Consider the following 23005-nt stretch of genomic DNA (forward strand, 5'->3'; position numbering starts at 1 on the left):
GCCTTTATGCCCCCTAACTATAGGTACTCAGCTCTCTGCATTTTACCGAATCCTCATGATTACAGTCTACACTGAGAAAGAATGAAACAGTGAGAGTGTTGATTGTTAATGCGCAGGCCTCTCTTTCTGTATGAATGGGAGAGTTCAGATACTGTTGGGAAGCAGTGTGTGTGCGTGTGTGTGTATGTGTGTGTGTGTAAATGGTGGTGAACCCCTGGCAGTTAGCCAACACCATTCTCCCAGAGCACCAGGTGACGGATGCCGAGCCCACAGATCAGTCATGGTTTGTCAGCAGCTAGGGAACCTGGAGCGCGTTCTCTTCCTTTACACTGTTTCCCATTTATCAGAAGGGATTCCTAGACCTTTACATCCTGCAGAACGTGAGTCTGCACCAGAGCTGCTGCTTTGCACCTTGGTATCACCCACCCAGAGCAGGAGCTCTTTCAGAACAAATGAGCTTCTGTTTCCAAACAACTTTTCAACTTTCATGTGTTGTTGAGTGTCTTAGAATACAGTGCCTTAGCTTCAGTATCAGCTTAGAAAAGACAAGTGCTTAATTTTTTTCTGGTTATGCAAATAAAACACTCATTCCCTGGTGGCTCAGTTGGTAAAGAACCTGCCTGCAATGCAGGAGATCTGGGTTTGATCCCTGGGTCAGGAAGATCCCCTGGAGAAAGGCATGGCAACCCACTCCAGTATTCTTGCCTGGAAAAGAGTCCTATGGACAGAGGAACCACAAGTTACAGTCCACAGTGTCACAAAAAGTTGGACATGACTGAGCGACTAACACACTTTCAAAGGCATTTATACATTTATTCAATACATATTTATCTTGCATATACTACATACTGTGTTCTGAGGAATACAGTCAGGAACATAGTTATGGTTATTGCCTCATGAAAATTTAGCCTTACAGAAAATACATAGAACTTTAAAAATGAAATAAAAAAAATCTCTATACACAGAGATAACCACTGAATTTTTTTAAAGGTGTGTCTTTCTGTCCTTTGAGTTTTAGGCAGCAGCACTTCATCTGTTTTCATTTCAGCATCCTCAACTCTCTTGCTCCTTTGTCCTTCATTTCCCCCATGGGGCAAATTTCCAATTCCTGAGCATCTAATCATCAACCTATGTAATGTTTGGCTCTGGCCTGGGAAAAAAAAAACTATTTCAGAATGCTAATTTTAATCCCAAGGAGCTTGTTCTACTTTATATGTTTGAGATTCTGAATTTTCCACACCTACGAAATACTAATTATTAAGTTACAGAGGTATTTCCCTCTAAATTAAGTTAATAGACTTAAACTCATTTTATAGTTTAATGAGGGAGTTTTAAAACATGAGCTGTACCTTATTTATAATTACAAAAAAAGTGATAAATATCTAAAGGTCATCAGTAAGAGACTAGTTAAATAATGTGGATCCATACAATGGAATGCTATGAACCCATTAAAATAGTTTGTTGACATAAAAAGAAAGCTAATAAACACGGAAGGAGTCACAACACATTGTTGAGTGGGCGAAAAGCAGCAAATAATGGTACAGAGTGGGATATTTTGTTTGTTTCCATTCAGGTAAAATTGGATACATATGTATGTCCATGCGCATAAAGCTATCTGTAAGGATTCAGTCAATGTATTCCTTCAATTCCTACTGTATAAGAGGCACTTAAAAATACACCATGATAGATGTCTGTATCTAGGGGAAAATCCGGATAATACATATAAATTGTATCATACGTATTTGTGAGGGAACACATTTGCTTTACTAACAGCCCTTTTCCCTCTCATCTCTAGAATAATGAACTACAAAGCAGGTTGGACTATTTAATAGAAACCCAGTCCAAGACTGAAGTGGAAACCAGAGAGGTTGGAGTGGGCTGTGATCTTCTACCCAGGTATTTAAGAATTTCCTATTGTTCCAAATCCAATTCCCCTTTGACTCAAGAAAATACTTTGACTATGCTGTTGTTCCCAGAATTGCATTCTTTCTATCAAAAGTATTTCTGCAAAGAGAAGTGGTGGCTGCTGAGAGGTCTGGCTGGTTCTGTGGAGTGGGGAGACTGTGTGGAGGCCTAGGGCATGCATGGCCCAGAAGAGACCTGGGGAAGCCACTGCAGAGAGAAGATGAGCCCCATCAGCAAGTGTGTGCATTTGGTCCTTTATCTATTCATTTATTTGTTCATTCGGCACACATCTGTTGAGTACCTCCCCTGTGCCAGACAGTGATGATAAGGAGAGGAATTAGATAGGGTTCCTGCCCTGGAGTGCAGGCTGCAAGAGAAATCAGGTGTACAGGCAGACATTCTCAACAGTGGGAGAGGGCCCCGTGAGGTGCTTTAGTAACAGAGTAGGGAGACTCTAAACCCTGCTGCTCCCTAGTACTGTAACAGTGTTGTCACGCACTAGACCAGATTCACAGATACATCATCTCTTCGGTCATAAGCAGATAAATAGGAACTATAGCCTGGTTTGTTCAGCTGCCTTTCTGAGCTAGAGGACTGAGCCATGTGTTGTTAAGCTGCTCACAAGCCCAGTACCTGGGTCTCTCCCTAGTCAGGTTAGCGCGTGTGACTCAGCAACCCACCCCGTGTCTCCAGGTGCTCAAAACTGTGCTTGGCTCCAAGAGGACAGAAAACGAGTGCATACCAAGGGCACCGATGGGCCATGGCTTGTGATTCGGGTAACCAGAGTCACGAAGCACCACCCGCTGTGTTCAGGACGGCGTACTCTTGTGTGGTTAGGAGCCTGTGTGTGTGTGTGGTAGACATGAGTAGGTCAGGAAAATGTAGACTCCTGGCCTTGAATGGTTACATCCGTGGGAAACAGGAATGAGCTGATCGCCAAGCTGGGCTGTAGAAGACCCAGCTCTCGTCCTCGGGGTTACGAGCTGCGGGCCATGTTCAGGCTGGACTCTTGTTAGCTGGGGCCTCCGTTTCCTGACCTGGTAAGTCAGTGAGTTGACCAGGTGACTTCTCAGCGCTAACCAGTTCTCACACTGTAGAACTATGTCTCACATCCCTGTTTATTCATTACTGATGTTGTCTTTTTTTGTTCATTAAAATGAGATACTTGCCATTCTCAAAATACTTACCAAAAGCAGGATTAAGGTCTTTTATTTATTTTTTTGAGATAAGTCTCATTTACGTTGCTTGCTTTTTGGTAAAAACAAGGCAGTATTTTTCATTCTGATTCCATTAACAGAAAATGTTTAAAAAAGAAGGAAAAAGAATGTATAAATAGACTCCAGGTCTCATCAATGCAGGGGATAAAGTACTTGACAAAAATAGGACCCAAAAGAATGACTGATCATACCCAGGGACAACTGTTAAAATATAAATAGTTTGGCTATTTTCCTCTTTTTTTTATTTTTCGAGAACCAAGTGGCTTAGTCCCCTCTAATTGCCCACATAATAAATCTTATTTGGTTGAGACGGGTACAAAACTATGTCTGAAACCAATAAATTGTTTGTTTTCTAATTCCCACATTTTGGCCTAAAACAGGGTTTTCAGTTTGTATGCCGAGGGATAGCCTGAAGCAAACTTTTATGGCTAAGTTATGAAACCACAAAGCGGTGTTCATAATGGAAGTGCTGACAGACCCTTAACTTATGGCCACGCTGAACTTGGAAGCCACTTCAGTATCTAAAAGCAGCTTTTCCATAAATGTAACATTTGGTTTCCCCCAGGATCCATCTTAGCACTTTAACTACCTGGGGCAATCAGCAGAGGAAATGAAAACTACGTCTCCCCATTTCCGAAAAGGCAGGGTAATCTTTCATTCTCTCTCTCACAAGTATTTATGAAGTGCCTACTATGTGAGAGGCGCTGTGCACGGCTGGGGGGCGAGGCGCACGGCCTCTTGAGAGGTGAGGCGGGGCCGGGGTTCCCACCTGTGCTTTTTGGAACTGTGCGCTCTGTGCTCGGGCTCCAGGAGGGGCTTCGGGGTGGGGGTGACGAGGTAAGCAAGGAGCAGGCCTGTGCGGACCGTCCCCCCTCACAGAAAAAAAAACAACCCGAGAAACTCAGTGTTTAGTGTGTTTTATGTGTTAGATTTCAAGTAAGATTTTGCTTGAATAAAGACTTCTGTGGTCACAATCAAATGGGAACCCCCAGCCCCAGATCTAATCTCCCTGTTTCATAGATACCAAAACTGAGGCCCAGAGAGATACAGGGGTTTCCTAGAAGCCACAGAGCCAGGATTTGAACCATACCTCTGGGAGTCCTGGTGTGGTACATTTGTAGTTTTAAAATGCTCAGTAGAGATTGCTAAATTGTGTTACATATGTTCTAAAAGAATCCCTGGTTCTAACTGGGGACTTCAAACTGGCATCTAACTAATAAAAGATTCCATGGTGTTTTCAAGAATATTTTAAAAACAGGCTCCCCAACTATCTTAGATCTGTAAAAAGTAATGAATTAAGCCTGTTATGCAGGTGAGTTCTGTTCTTCCTTCTGGGTCTTCTGCCGTACCCTCCAGCTGGGAAGGTTCAGGCTGTGGGGGCCCCTGCCCAGCCAGCTGAGCACAGCCCTGCGCCAGTTCCTCAGTCTCCGTTAATCCTCTGTGATTTCATCCTTACAATGGGAATGAAGATGACAGTATCAAATCATATTGGACTGTTACGAGGATTAAATGAAAACATGTATGTAAAGAATTTAGCATGGTAACTGCAGTTAAGAACTTAATAAATAGCTAGTATTCCTATTATCTAAATCAAAACTTGACTTTACATATGAGACACGGTATCAAGTATTTTTTTTTAACATTTTATTGGAGTATAGTTGGTTTACAATGCTGTGTAACTTTCAGGTACAGCAAAGTGATTCAGTCATACATGTGTTCATTCTTTTTCAATTCTTTTCTCAATAGGCGATCACAGGATATTGAATAGAGTTCCCCGTGATATATATATAGTAGGGCTCTGTTGGTTATCTGTGTGATACATAGCAGTGCCCGTGTGTTCATCCCGAGCTCCTGGTTTTTATACATAGCAGTGTCCGTGTGTTCACCCGAGCTCCTGGTTTACCCTCTCCCCGGTGCTTCCCCTCTGGGAACTCTAAGTTGTTGATGTAAGTCTGCTGCTGTTCTGTCAATAAGTTTGTGTGTTAGCTGCTTAGTCGTGTCTGACTCTTTGCAGCCTCATGGACTGTAGGCTGCCAGGATCCTCTGTCCATGGAATTCTCCTGGCAAGACTACTAGAGTGGATTGCCATTCTCTTCTCCAAAATAAGTTTGTATCACCTTTTAAAGATGAGATTCCACATATGAGTGATATTTGTTTTTCTCTTACTTCACTTAATATGATAATTTCTAGGTCCATCCATGTTGTTGCAAATGGCATTATTTTGTTCTTTTTTATGGCTGAGTAAATATTCTGTTGTAAATATGTACCACATCTTTATCCATTCATCTGTTAATAGACAGTTAGGCTGTTTCCATGTTTTGGCTATTGTGAATAGTGCTGCTATGAACATCGGGGTGCATGTCTTTTTAGATTAGAGTTTTGTCTAGATATATGCCCAGGAGTGGCACTGCTAGATCATATGGTAATTCTCTTCTCAGTTTTCTGAGGAATCTCTGCTCTCCATCATGGATCCACTAACTTACATTTGCACTGACAGGGTAGGAGGGTTCCGTTTCTCAGCATCCTCTCCAGCATTTGTTGTTTGTTGACTTTTTAATGATGGCTGTTCTAACTGGTGAGTTGGTACCTCATGGTAGCTTTGGCTTGCATTTCTCTAATAATGAGTGATGTTGATCATCTCTTCATATGCCTCCTGGCCATCTGTATTTCTTCTTCTTTGGAGAAACGTCTATTATGGCTTCCTGACCATTTTTCTGATTGGGTTGGTTGGTTGACGGCTTAATCGAGTGGCTTGTGCTCCAGTATGTGTTGAAGTTTTCAGCTCTCAGTGGTTTACACTGGACACCGTGTAGAACTCTGGAAGCCCCAGGGGTTGATGAGGTCTTTGGTCAGCTGTGTTGCAGGTGTTGCGGTGTGCCCCAGGCCCTGGGCACAAAGCCCGTGCTGCTGTGGAGCTGTGTGGCGCCTGCGGCCCGTTTCTCCCTAGACCTGCAGGTTTCACATGCTGTGCTACTGCTAACAGCATTTGGTGGCTAAGAATCTGCCTGCCAAGCAGGAAACCAGCTTTGATCCTCGGGTAGGGAAGATCTCCTGCAGTAGGAAACTGCAACCAGCTCCAATACTCTTGCCTGGGAAATTTCACGGACAGAGGAGCCTGGCGGGCTACAGCCCCTCGGGGTTGCAAAGAGTGAAACACGACTGACTTAACAATTAGAGCTGCTCAGGGAGCTTAGGAAAAATAGAGCAGCTCTAATTGGAAGTCAGTTGACTATCAAAATCTTCCCCTAGGTAAGGAAACCGAGATTTGGAGAGCTTAGGTAGCTCACACCTCTCTTTCGTACAAGTCCTCACTCCTGGCTGCCTACTGGCACCACTTCATCTTCATACCCACCCTATCCATAGCTGAGCACATTTTTTTCCATCAAAGTTAGATCCTCTAATTGTGGTTAAGAGCAGGCTTGGAAATCAGTCCTGGATCTGCCTCTGGGTATATCTATAACTTTGGACTAATGCCTAACCTCTTTGAATCTCAGTTTCCTTACCTAGAGGAAGATTTTGATAGTAACTCCTACTGAAACTTGCTAAGATGATTCAGATATAAAGTGTCCAGTGTATATGGCCATGTTTGCATATTTCTGTTGATGCCATCACCACAGTCCCAGTTGCCGTAAGTTCAGTGTTCTGCACTCACCTTTGAGCTTTGCACCTGGACTCACTCACTGGAGCGGGGCTGGCTTTTTCCTTCATGACTTGCTCCATACTCTCTACTCCCACTTCCCCAGCCTCCAGGTTCTCCTTCTCAAATTCTTCTCCTCCTTCGTCTCATCTTTGTGTTGCATAGGTTTCTGGAAAGCAAGGAGAGAGGGAAGGGTTCAAAGGCATTCACCATGATGCCAGGGGCTTCTAAACACCTAATTAAAGGCAAAACTCACGAGTCAGATTTGAGAAGTTTGCTATATATTAATTAAGGCCATTGAGAGCAATTTTAGGTCAGCTAGCCTTCAAAGAGAAAAGTGGAAAACAAAGTACCGAAAGAAAAGAGACTTCTCTCCTTTGTCCTTTAGTGAAACTCAGTCTCCAGTAAACTCATAAATTATGTCTTAATAGGTACATTTTAATGAAAAATATTCCTTGCAGTCGTAAGTTCCCGGCGCATAGTAAGTACTTTAAAGTGCCTACATTTTCATATTTCTGTTGTAGAAACCAGAACACAAAGTAGCTTTTTGTCAAGGCATTATTTGCTGACTCTGCTTTTGTTTGCCCCAGGGAACTGCCCCTTTATGGATTAATAAAGGTTAACAATAGCCTTAATGTGTTAAAGAAAATGGCTGAATTTTCATTCTGTGGTTGAAATTATTTGTGTTCTTGACTTGAAATCCTGTTGTTTCTTAGTGATCAACCAAAAAAACTCACCTCACTTCTTTTTGAAAGGTTGAGATATGAAAGCCTGTTTCTGAAACCCAGAGGGTTCACCTTTATAAATATTTCTGAACTTTATGGGCTTTTAGGATAGTGTCACCAGAGACTATTTCTGTTCTGTGGAATTTTCACAGGAGTTGGCACAAACTGCCATCTGGCTCATGCCCGTGGCACTCCACTAAACTGCCTGGTCGGGTCACTGGGGACTCCTGAACTGCTGTATCTTGTGGATTCCTCTCTGTAGCAGGTGACGGTGAAACTGTTACCACTCATTCCTCAAAATCCATCGTCCTCTGGTTCCCTTCATCATTCATCTGTGTAGTGGCAGTTCTGTGTCTGGCCTGAGTGAGCTGCTGAGGTCATGAAGATAAGCAAGATGTGGTTTTCACACTTCACGAAATTATAGCTGGCAGAGGATGTGCAGACCAGCAGGTGCAGTGAGATGCTTCCAGGAGTGTCACAAGCCTCTGTGACAGTCATTTTCAAGGGGAGGAGGAGAGTGTGGAAAAGACATTGAAACTCTTGGGGAGAGTTATGTGAAGATTAACATCCCCCACACCCTTTAGAAGCCTTTCTAATATACCTTATTAAGAAGTCGTCTCCCAACCATAGTTGAAAATCACGGAACGGTAATAGGTGTTTGTTGTCGTTGTTGTTCAGTCACTCAGTTTTATCTGACTCTTTGCAACCCCATGGACTGTAGCCCGCCAGGTCCCTCTGTGCATGGAATTTCCCAGCAGGGATACTGGAGTGGGTTGCCATTTCCTTCTCCAGGGGATCTTCCCAATGCAGGGATCGAACCTGCGTCTCCTGCACTGCAGGTAGATTCTTTACTGCTGGGCCACCTGGGTAGCTGTATATAGTTATAAAACTTTTTTCTTGTGATGATTTATTAGCAACTCTCAAGCAATACAGTATTATTACCTATAGTTGCTATGCTGTACATGACATCCTCATGACTGGAAGTTTGTACCTTTTGACCCCCTTCACCCATTTCACCCCTCCCCCAACCCCTTCCTCTGGCAATCATCCATCTTTTCTCAGTATCTGTGTTTTTGTTCTTTTTTTTTTTTTAAACATATGAATAAGATACTTTGTCTGGCTTATTTCACTTACCCTAATGTCCTCAAGGTCCATCCATGTTTTGCAAATAGCAAGGTATTACTCTCCTGCATTGGCAGGTGGATTCTTCACCACTGCACCACCACGGAAGCCCGATGGGAGGTGTCACTGATGGGCAAATTTAGCAAAAGTGAGCCTGTGGGAGGAGAAAACTGAGAAGATCTGCTCAAGGAAACTGAGGGCACAGAGAAAGGAGTGACAGTATCTGTCACTGCTGTGGAGAATTGGGGGACGAGGTCTGATTCTTGAACTACAGGTACGAATTCATCAGATTGATTTGATGAGGGGACAGCTGAGGATGGCAGAACTGTGAAGCAGTGTGTAAATGAGGAAAGGCCAGGCGGGAGACAGAACAGTAGATGGTAGAGGCCTTTATACCCTGCAGGGGAGATGAGAGTCCATCCAGGAAGCAAGGGGGAAAATGAAGAGTTTGAAGAATAGTAATATGCTCCAATTGTCCTCTTAGGAAAATATCTTTGGCAGCAAAATGGATACGGGCTAAACCTGCAAGTAACAGAAATCATTTCTGCCTGTAGAGTCATGTGGTCTACCCAAGTGCAAGGGAAACTGAGAAAGGTAGTTATATGTCTACGAGGAAAAAGAAATGGGACATTTTCTCCATTTTAATCACAAAATTGTTACTTCTGCCTCCTAAATATCATCTTAACATTCCCTTGTTGCCTTACCTCCAGTGTGATTTTTACAGTTTGGGTTCTCATGGTCTCTCTCCCTTTCTAAATAGCAAAACTCTGCTAAATAACCTCCGGCTTCCAGACTAAGGCCTTTACAGTCAATCCTCAGAGGTGCCAAGGAATCTTGCTAGAATAAAAATAGGGGCATATCCTGCCCTCCTTAAAAACCTACAGTGGCTCACTGTCTCATTCTGGACCCCTTAGAAGGGCACAGAGGGCCCTTCTTCCCCCTTCCACTCCAACCTCATCTTCTGCTCTGGTCCTGGCTAAATGTGTCTCCTTTTTACACTGTGGCCTCTGTGTTCACCCTTCTTTGCCTGTACTGCCTGTGCCTGGAATTCTTCCTTACTCACCTGAGGAACGCCTAGGCATCCTTCAGGAGTCACCTTCCTAGGGCTGACTTCCTCCCAGCGAAGCTAACTTGTTCTGCCCTCAGTTTGCCCGTAATGTGTTTGTTCTTGTGCTGCTCAGGGTCCTGGCAGGACGGGGAGACGGAAGACACTTAAATGAAATGACTGTGCTTTTAGGGAAATAAAAAATGGACACTGGCTTGCTCTGGAGCTAGCGACAGTGGAAGCTGTTTTCAGCCTGGGCCTGAAGAGATGGGGAGAGAAAGCTGGTAGAAGAGATGAAGGGGTATAGCAAAGCATAGCCTTTGCTAGAGGAATGTTACCAACTACTAAGCTGTGGTCTGAGCAGAGGGGGCAGATGACATGGGATCCCTGTGCTCCATTCTCTCATTCTCTGCCTCCAGCTCCTAACAGGCCCAGACCAGCAGGAAGGTAAAGGGTGCGGGTGTCCACCGATGTCTACCTTCTGGTCAGCTCCCAGGGTATAGGGTGGAGAGGAGAAGGGGAATGGATCTGAACAGGCAAGTACAGAGCATCCAGTATAGCTCCTTATGTCTCTATACAGTACCTAAGACATTACGACTATTTAAGTATGTATCTTTCCCATCTAATCGTGAGCTCCTGAATGCATGGTTTTTTGTTTAATTTTTCTGAATCATGGATACCTAGCAACCTTAAGTTGCTAAAACTACTGTCTGGCTCCAGGGAGAAGGGGGTTCAAGATGGCGGAGGAGAAGGACATGGAGCTCACCTTCTCCCACAAAAACATTAACCACACATCTACAAGTGGACTGATTTACACCGCACATCTACTGAATGTTGAAAGAAGGCCTCAGACTTTGGAAAGGGCAAGAAAATCTCCACATAACTGCGTAGGACAAAAGGAAAAAGAAGGAACTGGGATGGGGTCTGCACCCAGGGAGGGAGCTTTTAAGAAGGAAAGGTATACCATATCCTGGGGTTGGAAGAAGTAGTATCCAAATGACTGTACAATGGAAAAAAGACAGTCTCTTCAATAAATGGTGCTAGGAAAATTGGGCAGCTACATGTAAAAGAATGAAATTAGAACACTACCTAACATCATACACAAAAATAAAACTCAAACTAAAGACCTAAATGTAAGGCCAGACACTATAAAACTCCTAGAGGAAAAGAGAACACACTCTGATGTAAATAGCAGCAATATCGTTTTGGATCCACCTCCTAGGGAACATATCTCAACTTAATAACCATTTATGACAACTCCACAGCCAATAAAATACTCAATGGTGAAAAGGTAATAGTTTCCCTGCGAAAATGTGAAATAAGGATGCTCACTCTCACCACTTCCATTCGGACCACTTCTATTCAGCATAGTCCTGGAAGTCTAGCCACAGGAGACAAGAAATAAAAGGTATGCTAACTGGAAGGGAAGAGGTAAAATTGTCACTGTATGCCGAGAACATAGTAATATATTATATATATAGAATATATATAAATTTTATATATATATATATAAAATCCTAAGAACGCCACACAAAACTACTTGAGCTAATAAATGAATTCAGCAAAGTAGCAGGATTTAAGCCTAACATTCAAAAATTGGTTGCATTTCTTTACATTAACAATGAAATATCAGAAAGAAATGTAAAAAAAAAAAAAAAAAAAAAAACCTCTTAAAATAGCACCAAAAAAAATTTAGGAATAAACCTGACCAAGTAGATGAAAGACTTATGCTGTGAATTATAAAACAATAATAAAGGAAATTAAAGAGAGTTCAACGAAAGGGAAGATATCCCATGCCCTTGGATTGGAAGAATTAATACCGTTAACACATTACTGACCAGGGGGTTTTTGCAGAAACTAACACCTGTGGCTGGTGACTTGTTATGTAAATGAATACTGAAACATCTCTAGTCAATAATGTTCAGGTAACAAAACACATATTAATACATCTCTGATCAGTAATGTATTAAAATGGCCATGCTGCATAAACAAGTCTACAGATTTAATGCAAACCCTATCAAAATACCCATGACATTTTTCATACAATTAGAAAAAATAATCCAAAAACTTGTATGGAATTATAAAAGACCCAGAATTGCTAGTCCTAAGGGAAAAAAAGCAGGAAGCATAACTCTCCCAGACTTCAGACAATATTACAAAGTTACAGTATTTAAAACAGTGTATTATTGGTACAAAACCAGACATATGGATCAGCAGAACAGAGGCCAAAAACAAACCCACACATCTAAGGTCAATTAATCTCCAACAAAGAAGAAGAGAATATAAAATGGGGAAAAAGTTTCTTGAGCAAGTGGTGCTGGGAAAGCTGGACAGCAGCATATAAATGAATGAAATTAGAACACACCCTCACATCATGTACAAAAATAAACTCAAAATGGCTTAAAGCCTTAAACACAAGACATGACACCATAAAACACCCAGAAGACAGCATAGGCAAAACATTCTCTGACATTAAATTGTACCAATGTTTTCTTAGATCAGTCCCCCAAGGCAATAGAAATAAAAACAAAAATAAACAAATGGGACTTAAGTAAACTTACAAGCTTTTGCACAGCAAAGGAAACCATAAAAAAATGAAAAGACAATCCATGGAATGGGAGAAAGTATTGGCAAATGATGCAGCAGACAAGGGCTTAATCTCCAAAATACACAAACAGCTTATATAAGTAGACAACAACAACAACAAAAAGCCCAATGGAAAAACGGGCAGAAAACCTAAATACACATTTCTCCAAAGAAGAAATATAGATGACCAGTAGGCACATGGAAAGATGCTCAGCATCACTAATCAGTAGAGAAATGCAAATTACAATGAAGTACCAACACACACCAGTCAGAAGAGCCATCATTAAAATATTAACAAACAATGAAAAAGAAGTTACAACAGAGAATGCAGAAATACAGAGATTACTACGAGTAACTATATGCCAATAAAGTAGACAACCTGGAAGAAATGGGCAAATTCTTAGAAAAGTACAAACATCCAAGTCTGACCCAGGAAGAAACAGAAATTATGAACAGACCAATCACAAGCACTGACATTGAAACTGTGATAAAAAACCTTCCAACAAACAAAAGCCCAGGGCCAGATGGCTTCACAGTGAATTCTATCAAACATTTAGAGAAGAACTAACACCTATCCTTCTCAAACACTTCCAAAAAACCGCAGAGGGAGGAATACTCCCAAACTCATTCTATGAGGCCACCATCACCATGATACCAAAACCAGACAAAGTTATTACACAAAAAAGAAAACTACAGGCCAATATCATTGATGAACACAGATGTAAACATCCTCAACAAAATACTAGCAAACAGAATCCAACAACACATTAAAAGGATCATACATCGTGATCTAGTGGGGTTTATCCCAGGGATGCAAGGATTCTTTGATATATGCAAACCAATCAATGTGATACACCATATTAACAAATTGAAAGACAAAAACCATATGACAATCTCAACAGATGCAGAAAAAGCTTTCAACAAAATTCAACTCACATTTGATAAAAGCTCTCCCGAAAAATGGGCACAGTAGGAATCTACCTCAACATAATAAAGGCCATATAAGACAAGCCCACAGAAAACATTATTCTCAATGGTGAAAAACTGAAAGTATTTCCTCTAAGATCAGGAACAAGGCAAAGGTGCCCACTCTCATCATCATTAATCAACATAATTTTGGAAGTTGTAGCCATGGCAATCAGAGAAGAAATAAAAAGAATCCATACTAGAAAAGAAGAACTTAAACTCTGTTTGCAGATGACATTGATGTTATACATAGAAAACCCTAAAGATACCACCAGAAAATCACAAGAGCTAATCAATGAATTTAGTAAAGTCACAGGGTATAAAATTATTACACAAAAATCCCTTGCATTCCTATACATTAACAATGAAAAATCAGAGAGAAATTAAGGAAACAATCCCATTCACCACTGCAACAAAAAGAATAAAATACCTAGAAATAAACCTACTTAAGGAGACAAACGATCTCTATGCAGATAACATTGATGAAAGACACTGATGAAAGAACTCAAAGACGATACAAACAGATGAGAGATATCAAAGAGAGATACAAACAGAGATATCAATATCACGTTCTTGGATTGGAAGAATCAGCAGTATGAAAATGAAGATTGCTTTGGGTTGTAAAGTCAGATTTCATGCAATCTTTATCAAATTACCAATGGCATTTGTAACAGAACTAGAAGAAACAATTTTATAATTTGTAGGGAAACACAAAAGACCCTGAATAGCCAAAGCAATCTTGAGAAAGAAAAATGGAATTGGAGGAATCAACCTTCCGACTTCACTCTATACTACAAAGCTACAGTAATCAAGACAATATGATACTGGCACAAAAACAGAAATACAGATCAATGGAACTGGCTAGAGAGCCCAAAGATAAACCTCTGCACCTATGGGCACTTTATCTTTGAAAAATGAGGCAAAAGTATACTGTAGAGAAAAGATAGACTCTTCAGTAAGTGGTACTGGGAAAACTGGGCAGCTACCTGTAAAAGAATGAAATTAGAACACTTTATAACACCATACACAAAAACAGACTCAAAATAAATTAAAGACCTAAACATAAGACCAGAAACTGTAAAACTCTTAGAGGAAAACACAGGCAGAACACTCTGACATAAAGTGCAGCCAAGATCCTCTTTGACTCACCTCCTAGAGTAATGGAAATAAAAACAAAAATAAACAAATGGGACTTAACTAAACTTAAAAGCTTTTGCACAGCAAAGGAAACTATAAACTAGATGAAAAGACAACCCTCAGAATGGGAGAAAATAATTGCAAATGAAACAACTGACAAAGGATTAATCTCCAAAATATACCAGCAGGTAGCTCATGCAGCTCAATATCAGAAAAGCAACCCAATCAAAAAATGGGCAGAAGACCTAAACAGACATTTCTCCAAAGAAGACATATCGATAACCAACAAACACATGAAAAGATGCTCAACACTGCTTATTATTCAGTTCAGTCGCTCAGTCGTGTCCGACTCTTTGCGACCCTGTGAATCGCAACACGCCAGGCCTCCCGGTCCATCACCAACTCCCGGAGTTTACTCAAACTCGTGTCCATCGAGTTGGTGATGCCGTCTAGCCATCTCATCCTCTGTTGTCCCCTTCTCCTCCTGCCCCCAATCCCTCCCAGCATCAGGGTCTTTTCCAATGAGTCAACTCTTCGCATCAGGTGGCCAAAGTATTGGAGTTTCAGCTTCAGCATCAGTCCTTCCAATGAACACCCAGGACTGATCTCCTTGAGGATGGACTGGTTGGATCTCCTTGCAGTCCAAGGGACTCTCAAGAGTCTTCTCCAACACCACAGTTCAAAAGCATCAATTTTTCGGCGCTCAATATGCAATTCAAAACTACAGTGAGATATCATCTCATACTGGTCAGAATGGCCATCATCAAAAAAATCTACATACAATAAATGCTGGAGAGGGTGTGGAGAAAAGGAAACCCTCGTGCACTGTTGGTGAGAATGTAAACTGATACAGCCACTATGGAAGACAGTATGGAGATTCCTTAAAAAACTAGGAATAAAATTACCTCAAGACCCAGCAATCCCACTACTAGGCATACATGAAGAGAAAACCATAACTGAAAAAGACACATGCACCCATGTTCATTGCAGCACTACTTACAACAGTCAGGACATGGAAGCAACCTAGATGTCCATCGACAGATGAATGGATAAGGAAGTTGTGGTACATATCCACAATGGTATATTCTTCAGCTATAAACAGGAACGAATATGAGTCAGTTCTAATGAGGTGGATGAACCTAGAGCCTATTATACAGAGGGAAGTTAAGTCAGAAAGAGAAAAACAAGTATCGAATATTAATGCATATATATGGACTTTAGAAAAATAGTGCTGATGAACCTATTTGCAGGGAAGGAAGGGACATGCAGACGTAGAGAACAGACTTGTGGACACAGTGAGGGAAGGAGAGGGAAGGATGAATTGAGAAAGTAGCACTGGCATATATACACTATCACGTGTAAAACAGAGAGCTGGTGGGAAGTTGCTATATAACACAGGGAGCCCAGCTTGGTGCTCTGTGATGACCTAGAGGGGTGGGATGGGAGCAGGGAGGGAGGGTCACAAGCGAGGGGACATGTATATAATTATGGCTGATTCGTATTGCTGTATGTCATAAACCAACACAACATTATAAAGCAATTATCCTCCAATTAAAAATGAAATAAAAATATTTTATATTAAAGCATTCATATAGAATCTAGAAAAATGGTACTGATGAACCTATTTGCAGGACAGGAATAGAGAAAGACGTGGATACAAGGGGAAGGAGGAGAAGAAGAGGGTGGAATGAACTGACAACACTGAAATATATATATTATTATCATGTGTAAGATAGATAGCTAGTGGGAAGTCACTGTATCAAACAGGGACGTCATCTACAAACAATAAATGCTGGAGAGGATGTGGAGAAAAAGGAACCCTCTTGCACTGTTGGTGGGAATGTAAATTGATAACAAGCACAATGGAGAACAATATGAGATTCCTTAAAAACAAAACAAAACAAAAAACAGGAATAAAACTACCATATGACCCAGCAATCCCACTACTGGGCATACACCCTGAGAAAACCATAATTCAAAAAGATGCATGTACCCTAATGTTCATAGTAGCACTATTTACTAAGACATGGAAGCAACCTAGGTGTCTGCTGACAGATAAATGGATAAAGATGTGGTACATATATACAACAGAATATTACTCAGCTGTAAAAAGAATGAATTTGAGTCAGTTCTAGTGAGATGGATGAACCTAGAATCTGTTATGCAGAGTGAATTAAGTCAGAAAGAGAAAAATAACATTTATTAATGCACATATATGGAATCTAGAAAAATGGTATTAATGAACCTATTTTCAGGGAAGGAATGGAGACACAGACATACAGAACAGACTTGTGGACACAGTGGCATAAGGAAAGAGTGGGATGAATGGAGAAAAGTAGCATTAACATACATATGCTGCTGCTGCTGCTGCTAAGTCGCTTCAGTCGTGTCCGACTCTGTGCAATCCCATAGACGGCAGCCCACCAGGCTCCCCCAGTCCCTGGGATTCTCTAGGCAAGAATACCGGAGTGGGTTGCCACTTCCTCCTCCAATGCATGAAAATGAAAAGTAAAAGGGAAGTCGCTCAGTCATGTCCAACTCATAGCGACCCCATGGACTGCAGCCCACCAGGCTTCTCCGTCCATGGGATTTTCCAGGCAAGAGTACTGGAGTGGGGTGAACATATATATACTAACGTGTAAAACAAACAGCTGGTGAGAAGCTGCTATGTAACACAGGGAGCCCAGCTTGGTGCTCTGTGATGACTAGAGGGGAGGGAGGCTTAAGAGGGAGGTGATATATATGTATAATTTATGGCTGATTTGTGCTGTTGTTCAGCAGAAACCAACACAACAGTGTAAAGCAATTCTCCTCCAATTAAAAAATAAATTAAAAAAAAATAGGAAGGTCAGCTTGGTGCTCTGTGATGACCTAGAGGGGTGGGATGGTGGGAGATGGGAGGTAGGCTCAATAGGGAGGGGATATATGTATACTTATGGCTGACTCATGTTGTTCTACTGAAGAAATTAATGCAACATTGTAAAAAATTGAGCCATTGGGGAAGCACTTAAAACAATTACCCTCCAATTAAAAACTGTTTTTAAAAAAGATACACTTGAATAATGGGAAAAAAGCCAACAAACAACAAATTCTGGAGAGAATGTGGGGAAAGAGAGGCCTCCTATATTGTTGGTGGGAATGTATGTTAGTGTAGCCACTATGGAAAACTGTGGAAGTCCCTAAGAAAACTAAAAATAGAATTACCATATGATTCAGCAGTCCCACTCCCAGGCATATAGCTAGACAAAACTCTAATCCCAAAAGACACATACCCCACTATGTTCGTAGCAGCACTATTCACAATAGCCAAAACATGGTAACAACCTAAATGTCCATCAACAGATGAATGGATAAAGAAGACACAGTATATGTATACATACAATGAATAGTACTCAGCCATAAAAGGAGTGAAATAATGCCATTTGCAGCAATGTGGATGCAACTAGAGATTAGCATACTAACTAAAGTCAGTCAGAAAGAGAAAGACAAACACCACATGATATCACTTACATGTAGAATCCAAAATATGACACATGAACTTATTTATGAAACAGAAACAGACTCATAGACCATAGAGAACAGATTTGTGGTTGCCAAGGGGAAGGGAAGGACTGGGAATTTGGGATTAGCAGATATAAACTATTACACAGAGGATGGATAAACAACAGGGTCCTGTATAACACAGGAAACTATATTCAATATCCTATAATAAACCATAATGGAAAAGAATATGAAAAAGAATGTCTATATATAACTGAGTCCACTTTGCTGTACTGCAGAGACTGGCACACATTGTAAATCAACTATACTTCAATAAAAATAAAATTAAATTAAATAAAAACAAATACCTCGTTAAACTTAAAAGCTTCTGCACAGCAAAGGAAATCATAAACAACAAAAAGACAATCCACAGAATAAGAGAAAATATTTGCAAATGAAGCAACCGACAAGGGATTAATCTACAATATATACAAACAGCTCACACAGCTCTATGTCATATAAAAAAACAAAAAACAACCAAAAAATAGGCAGAGGCTTTAAATAGCCATTTCTCCAAAGATGACATACTGATGGCCAAAAAGCACATGAAAAAATGCTCAACGTCAATAATTATCAGAGAAACATAAAATTACAGTGAGGGATCACCTCAACTAAGTCAGAATGGCCTCATCAAAAAGACCATAGACAGTAAATGCTGGAGAGAGAGTGGAGAAAAGGAACCTTCCTACACTGTTGGTGGGAATGTAAATTGGTACAACCACTATGGAAAACAGTATGGAGGTTCTTTGAAAAAACTAAAACTAGAATGACTATATGATTTAGCAATTGTACTCTTTGGCATATATCCAAAGAAAATCGTAATTGCAAAAAAAAAAAACACATGCATCCCAATGTTCATTACAGCACTATATACAACGACCAAGACATAAAAGCAACTTAAATGTCCATCAACCAAGGACTCGATAACAATGTGGTACATTTATACAGTGGAATATTACTCAGCGATGACAATGAAATAATGTCATTTGCAGCAACATGGATGAACTTAGAAATTATTACACTGAGTGAATTAAGTCACACAGAGACAAATATATGATACCACTCATATGTGAATCTAATATTTACAGAACAGAAACAGACTTGGAGATAAAATAACAAACTTATGGTTACCAAAGCGGAAATGAGGGGGGCGGTTAAATCAGGAGCTTGGGATTAGCATATACACTCTATTATACATAACAAAGATAACCAACAAGGACCTGCTATATAACACAGGAACTCTGCTCAATATTCTGTGATAACCTATATGAGAAAAGAATCAGAAAATGAATATACGTGCATGTGTAACAGTAAAAAAGGCTGACACCGAAGAATTGATTCTTTTGAACTGTGGTGCTGGAGAAGACTCTTGAGAGTTCCTTGGGCTGCAAGGAGATCAAACCAGTCAATCCTAAAGGAAATCAACCCTGACTATTCATTGGAAGAACTGATGCTGAAGCTGAAGTTCCAATACTTGAGAGCAGCATGGAAATATATACATTACCATATGTAAACTAGATAGCTGATGGAAAGTTGTGGGCTTCCTTAGTGGCTCAGATGGTAAAGAATCCGCCTGCAATGCAGGAAACCAGTTTGATCCCTGGGACAGGAAAATCCCCTGGAGAAGGGAATGGCTACCTGCTCTGTTATGCATGCCTGGAGAATCCCATGGACAGAGGACTTTTGAAAGTTCCTTGGACAGCAAAGAGATCAAGCCAGACAGTACTAAAGGTAATCAACCCTGAATATTCATTGGAAGGACTGATGCTGAAGCTCCAATACTTCAGTCGCCTGATGCGAAGCACCAACTCACTGGAAAAGATCTTGATACTGGGAAAGATTGAGGGCAGGAGGAGAAGTGGGTGACAGACGACAAGATGGTTGGATAGCATCACTGACTCAATGGACATGATTCCATTGAGCAGACTCCAGGAGAGTGTGAAGGACAAGGAAGTCTGGCATGCAGTCCATATGGGGTCACAAAGAGTCGGACACGACTTAGTGACTGAACAACAATGAGGACTTGCTAATATAATACAGGGAGCTAAACCTGGTGCTCTGTGACAACCTAAAGGAGTGGGAGGTTCGTGAGGGAGGGGGATATTCATGAATTCTGATTCATGTTGATGTATGGCAGAAACCAGACAATACTGTAAAGCAATTATCCTCTAAATATTTTTTTTTAAAGTTAACTAAAAATCATGGTCCCTCTCATAATATTTAAATGAAATACTCAACTATATTACTGCAGTCTATTTTTAAGTGTTGAAAAAGGATTTCCTAGAGTTATCTTATCACATGAAGCATATGGTGAGTTTTGTTTCATATTCCTGATTTGCCTTTTTTCATTTCTCAGCCAAACAGGTAGGACTCGTGAGATCGCAATGCCTTCCAGGAACTATACCCCATACACACGAGTCCTAGAGTTGACCACGAAGAAAACGCTGACCTAAGCACTTGGAGATGTGCACTTTTCACTGATGGACAAAGGCCCTGGAACCCTGCAGCCTGAGGTCTGGAAAGGGTGACTGTTGCTTCCTCCTGTACACTGTTTTAAGTCCCAGTGGAAATTGCTGAGGTTTTGCTCCACTTCTAAAACATGAGGCAAAGTGGAGGTGGAGGGGGGAGGGCAGAAGAGAGAGGTTTCTTCAAGGTCGTTTTTCAAACACCCAACCGGTGTATGTGTGTACCCTGCTGTCCTGGGCTGGCGTTAGCTTTCCATGTAAACACTTGAGTGCTGGCAGGAGAAGTCGCTGTTTTCTATTTTACTAGACTTTGGTTGGGAGGAAAAAGGGTATTAACTTGAAATTTCATGCTATTCATGCCAGGATCATTTGTTACAGCATGAAGGTTTTACTTACCCGTGAAAGTATTAGAGGCAGTGTTTTTCTGCTACAGGGAAGCCTGTCCGTAGGAGGATGGGCACCTGGGGAAATGTGACCCCAGGAAGGAAGGGGCAGGTGCCGAGGACCCGTGCAGGGGCGTGGGAGCCTCAGCTGGAGCCAGTCCTTGTGAGGGCAGACACGCTTCATTCTGATGTGCTAATCCCTTGGTTTAATTTGTGCCTTATGCCTTTATGGGGCCAGCTGAAATCACTGTATTTCTTGAACCTGTGATTTACTTTTTCTTTCTCACTTTAAATGAAAGAGAATTTTGGATGTTGTAGAAATTTAATCACTTAATATTTTCAGTATCAATTAGTGTTTTTGTTAAAAGAATGAATAATTTGTTCATGCATGCTCTACTTTGATATTATAACCTATGTCACATATGTTTAATAAATGCCATATATTTTGTTCTACTGATGCTGTCATTGTGTCATTTATGACCATGTAGAAGGGTAAAGAACAGAACCAGGTTCTGGACTGTTCAAGTTAGGGCACCATAATCTTTCAATCAGTAGAGTCCCTAGAATCATTTATAAACTGTACAAGAGGGTGTGTGTGTTTGTATGTATTTAAACCCCGAAATTTATCTAGTTAACTTACCTTCTAGAAAGATTAAGATGCATTCATGTTTATAAAACATTAAGATCATTTTTACTTAAAAAAAAAAATCCTCCTGTGTGCCCAAACTCCCTGTGCTGTGGCTAGCCATTCAGTTGTGTCTGACTTTGCGACTCCATGGACTGTCACCCGCCAAGCTCCTCCGTCCATGGGGATTCTCCAGACAAGAATACTGGAGTGACTTATCACTCCAGGGTATCTTCCCTCCTCCAGGGGATCTTTCCAACCCAGAGATTGAACCCAGGTCTCCCGCATTGCAGGTGGGTTCTTTACCAGCTGAGCTACCAAGGAAGCCCACCCAAACTCCCTACCCCTTACCTTAAAAAAAAAAAAAAAAAAAAGAGCCAAAGAAAGAAAGCAAAGTAACTCAGTTGAGTAAATGACCACAAGTCAGCATAGTGTCAAGAGGAAATGGGATATTTTGAAGTCTCATTTGTATTTAAATTGTGGTTGTGGGACCTTGGATGTGTCATCAAAGCTCTCTGAATATCAACTGCATGTTCTACTAACTTGGGATAATCATGCCTACCTGATTGCTTCAGCAGCACATATACTAAAATTGGAACGATATACAGAAGATTAGCATGGCCCCTCAGCAGGCAAATCAAATCCATTATGATTATACAGTGGAAGTGACAAATAGATTCAAGGGATTAGATCTGATAGAGTACTGGAAGAACTATGGATAGAGGTTCATAATACTGTAAAGAAGGTGGTGATCAAAACCATCCCCCAAAAAAATACAAGAAGTCAAAAAGATTGTCTGAGGAGGCCTTACGAATAGCTGAGAAAAGAAGAGAAGCAAAAAACAAAGGAGAAAGGGAAAGATATACCCAACTGAATGTAGAGTTCTAAAGGATAGCAAGGAGAGATATGAAAGCCTTCTTCAGTGAACAATGTAAAACAAAGAAATAGAGGAAAACAATAGAATGGGAAAGACTAGAAATTGCTTCAAGAATATTAGAGATACCGAGGAAATATTTCACGCAAAGATGGGCACAATAAAGGACAGAAACACTACGGACCTAACAGAAAAAAGCAGAGACATCACTTTACCAACAAAGATCCATAAGCTATGGTTTGTGAGAGCTGGGCCATAAAGAAAGCTGAGTGCTGAAGAATTGATGCTTTTGAACTGTGGTGTTGGAGAAGACTCTTGAGAGTCCCTTGGGCAGCAAAGAGATCAAACCAGTCAAGCCTAAAGGAAATCTGTCCTGAATATTCATTGGAAGGACTGATGCTGAAGCTCCAATATTTTGGCCACCTGACGTGAAGAACTGTCTTCTTAGAAAAGACCCTGATTCTGGGAAAGATTGAAGGTAGGAGAAGGGGACGACAGAGGATGAGATGGCTGGATGGCATCACTGACTTGATGGACATGAGTTTGAGCAAGCTTCGGGAGTTGGTGATGGACAGGGAAGCCTGGCGTGCTGCAGTCCACGGGGTTGCAAAGAATTAGACATGACTGAGCAACTGAACTGAACTGAAAAGCAGCAGAAGAGATTAAGAAGAGGTGGCAAGAATACATGAAAGAACTGTACAAGAAAGGTCTTAATGACCGGGATAACCATGATAGTGTGATCACTCACCTAAAGCCAGACATTCTGGAGTCCAAAGTC

At 41.0% G+C, this 23005-nt stretch overlaps 1 protein-coding gene and 1 pseudogene across 1 annotated transcript in view; both read left to right on the forward strand.

Moving 5' to 3' along the window:
- MYZAP (myocardial zonula adherens protein) overlaps window positions 1–21174 on the forward strand; it is a 117029-nt gene extending 95855 nt beyond the window's left edge. Inside the window, exons 12-13 of the mRNA XM_061157246.1 lie at window positions 1796–1896; window positions 20237–21174. Coding sequence (XP_061013229.1) covers window positions 1796–1896; window positions 20237–20333 — 198 coding nt within the window. The 3' untranslated portion in view covers window positions 20334–21174. The remainder of the gene's footprint in view (window positions 1–1795; window positions 1897–20236) is intronic.
- A 745-nt stretch (window positions 21175–21919) lies between these two features.
- LOC133067532 (U6 spliceosomal RNA) lies at window positions 21920–21979 on the forward strand (annotated as a pseudogene).
- Window positions 21980–23005: the final 1026 nt, after the last annotated feature.

Source organism: Dama dama, chromosome 12 (assembly GCF_033118175.1).
Source record: "Dama dama isolate Ldn47 chromosome 12, ASM3311817v1, whole genome shotgun sequence".
NCBI classification, from domain to species: domain Eukaryota; kingdom Metazoa; phylum Chordata; class Mammalia; order Artiodactyla; family Cervidae; genus Dama; species Dama dama.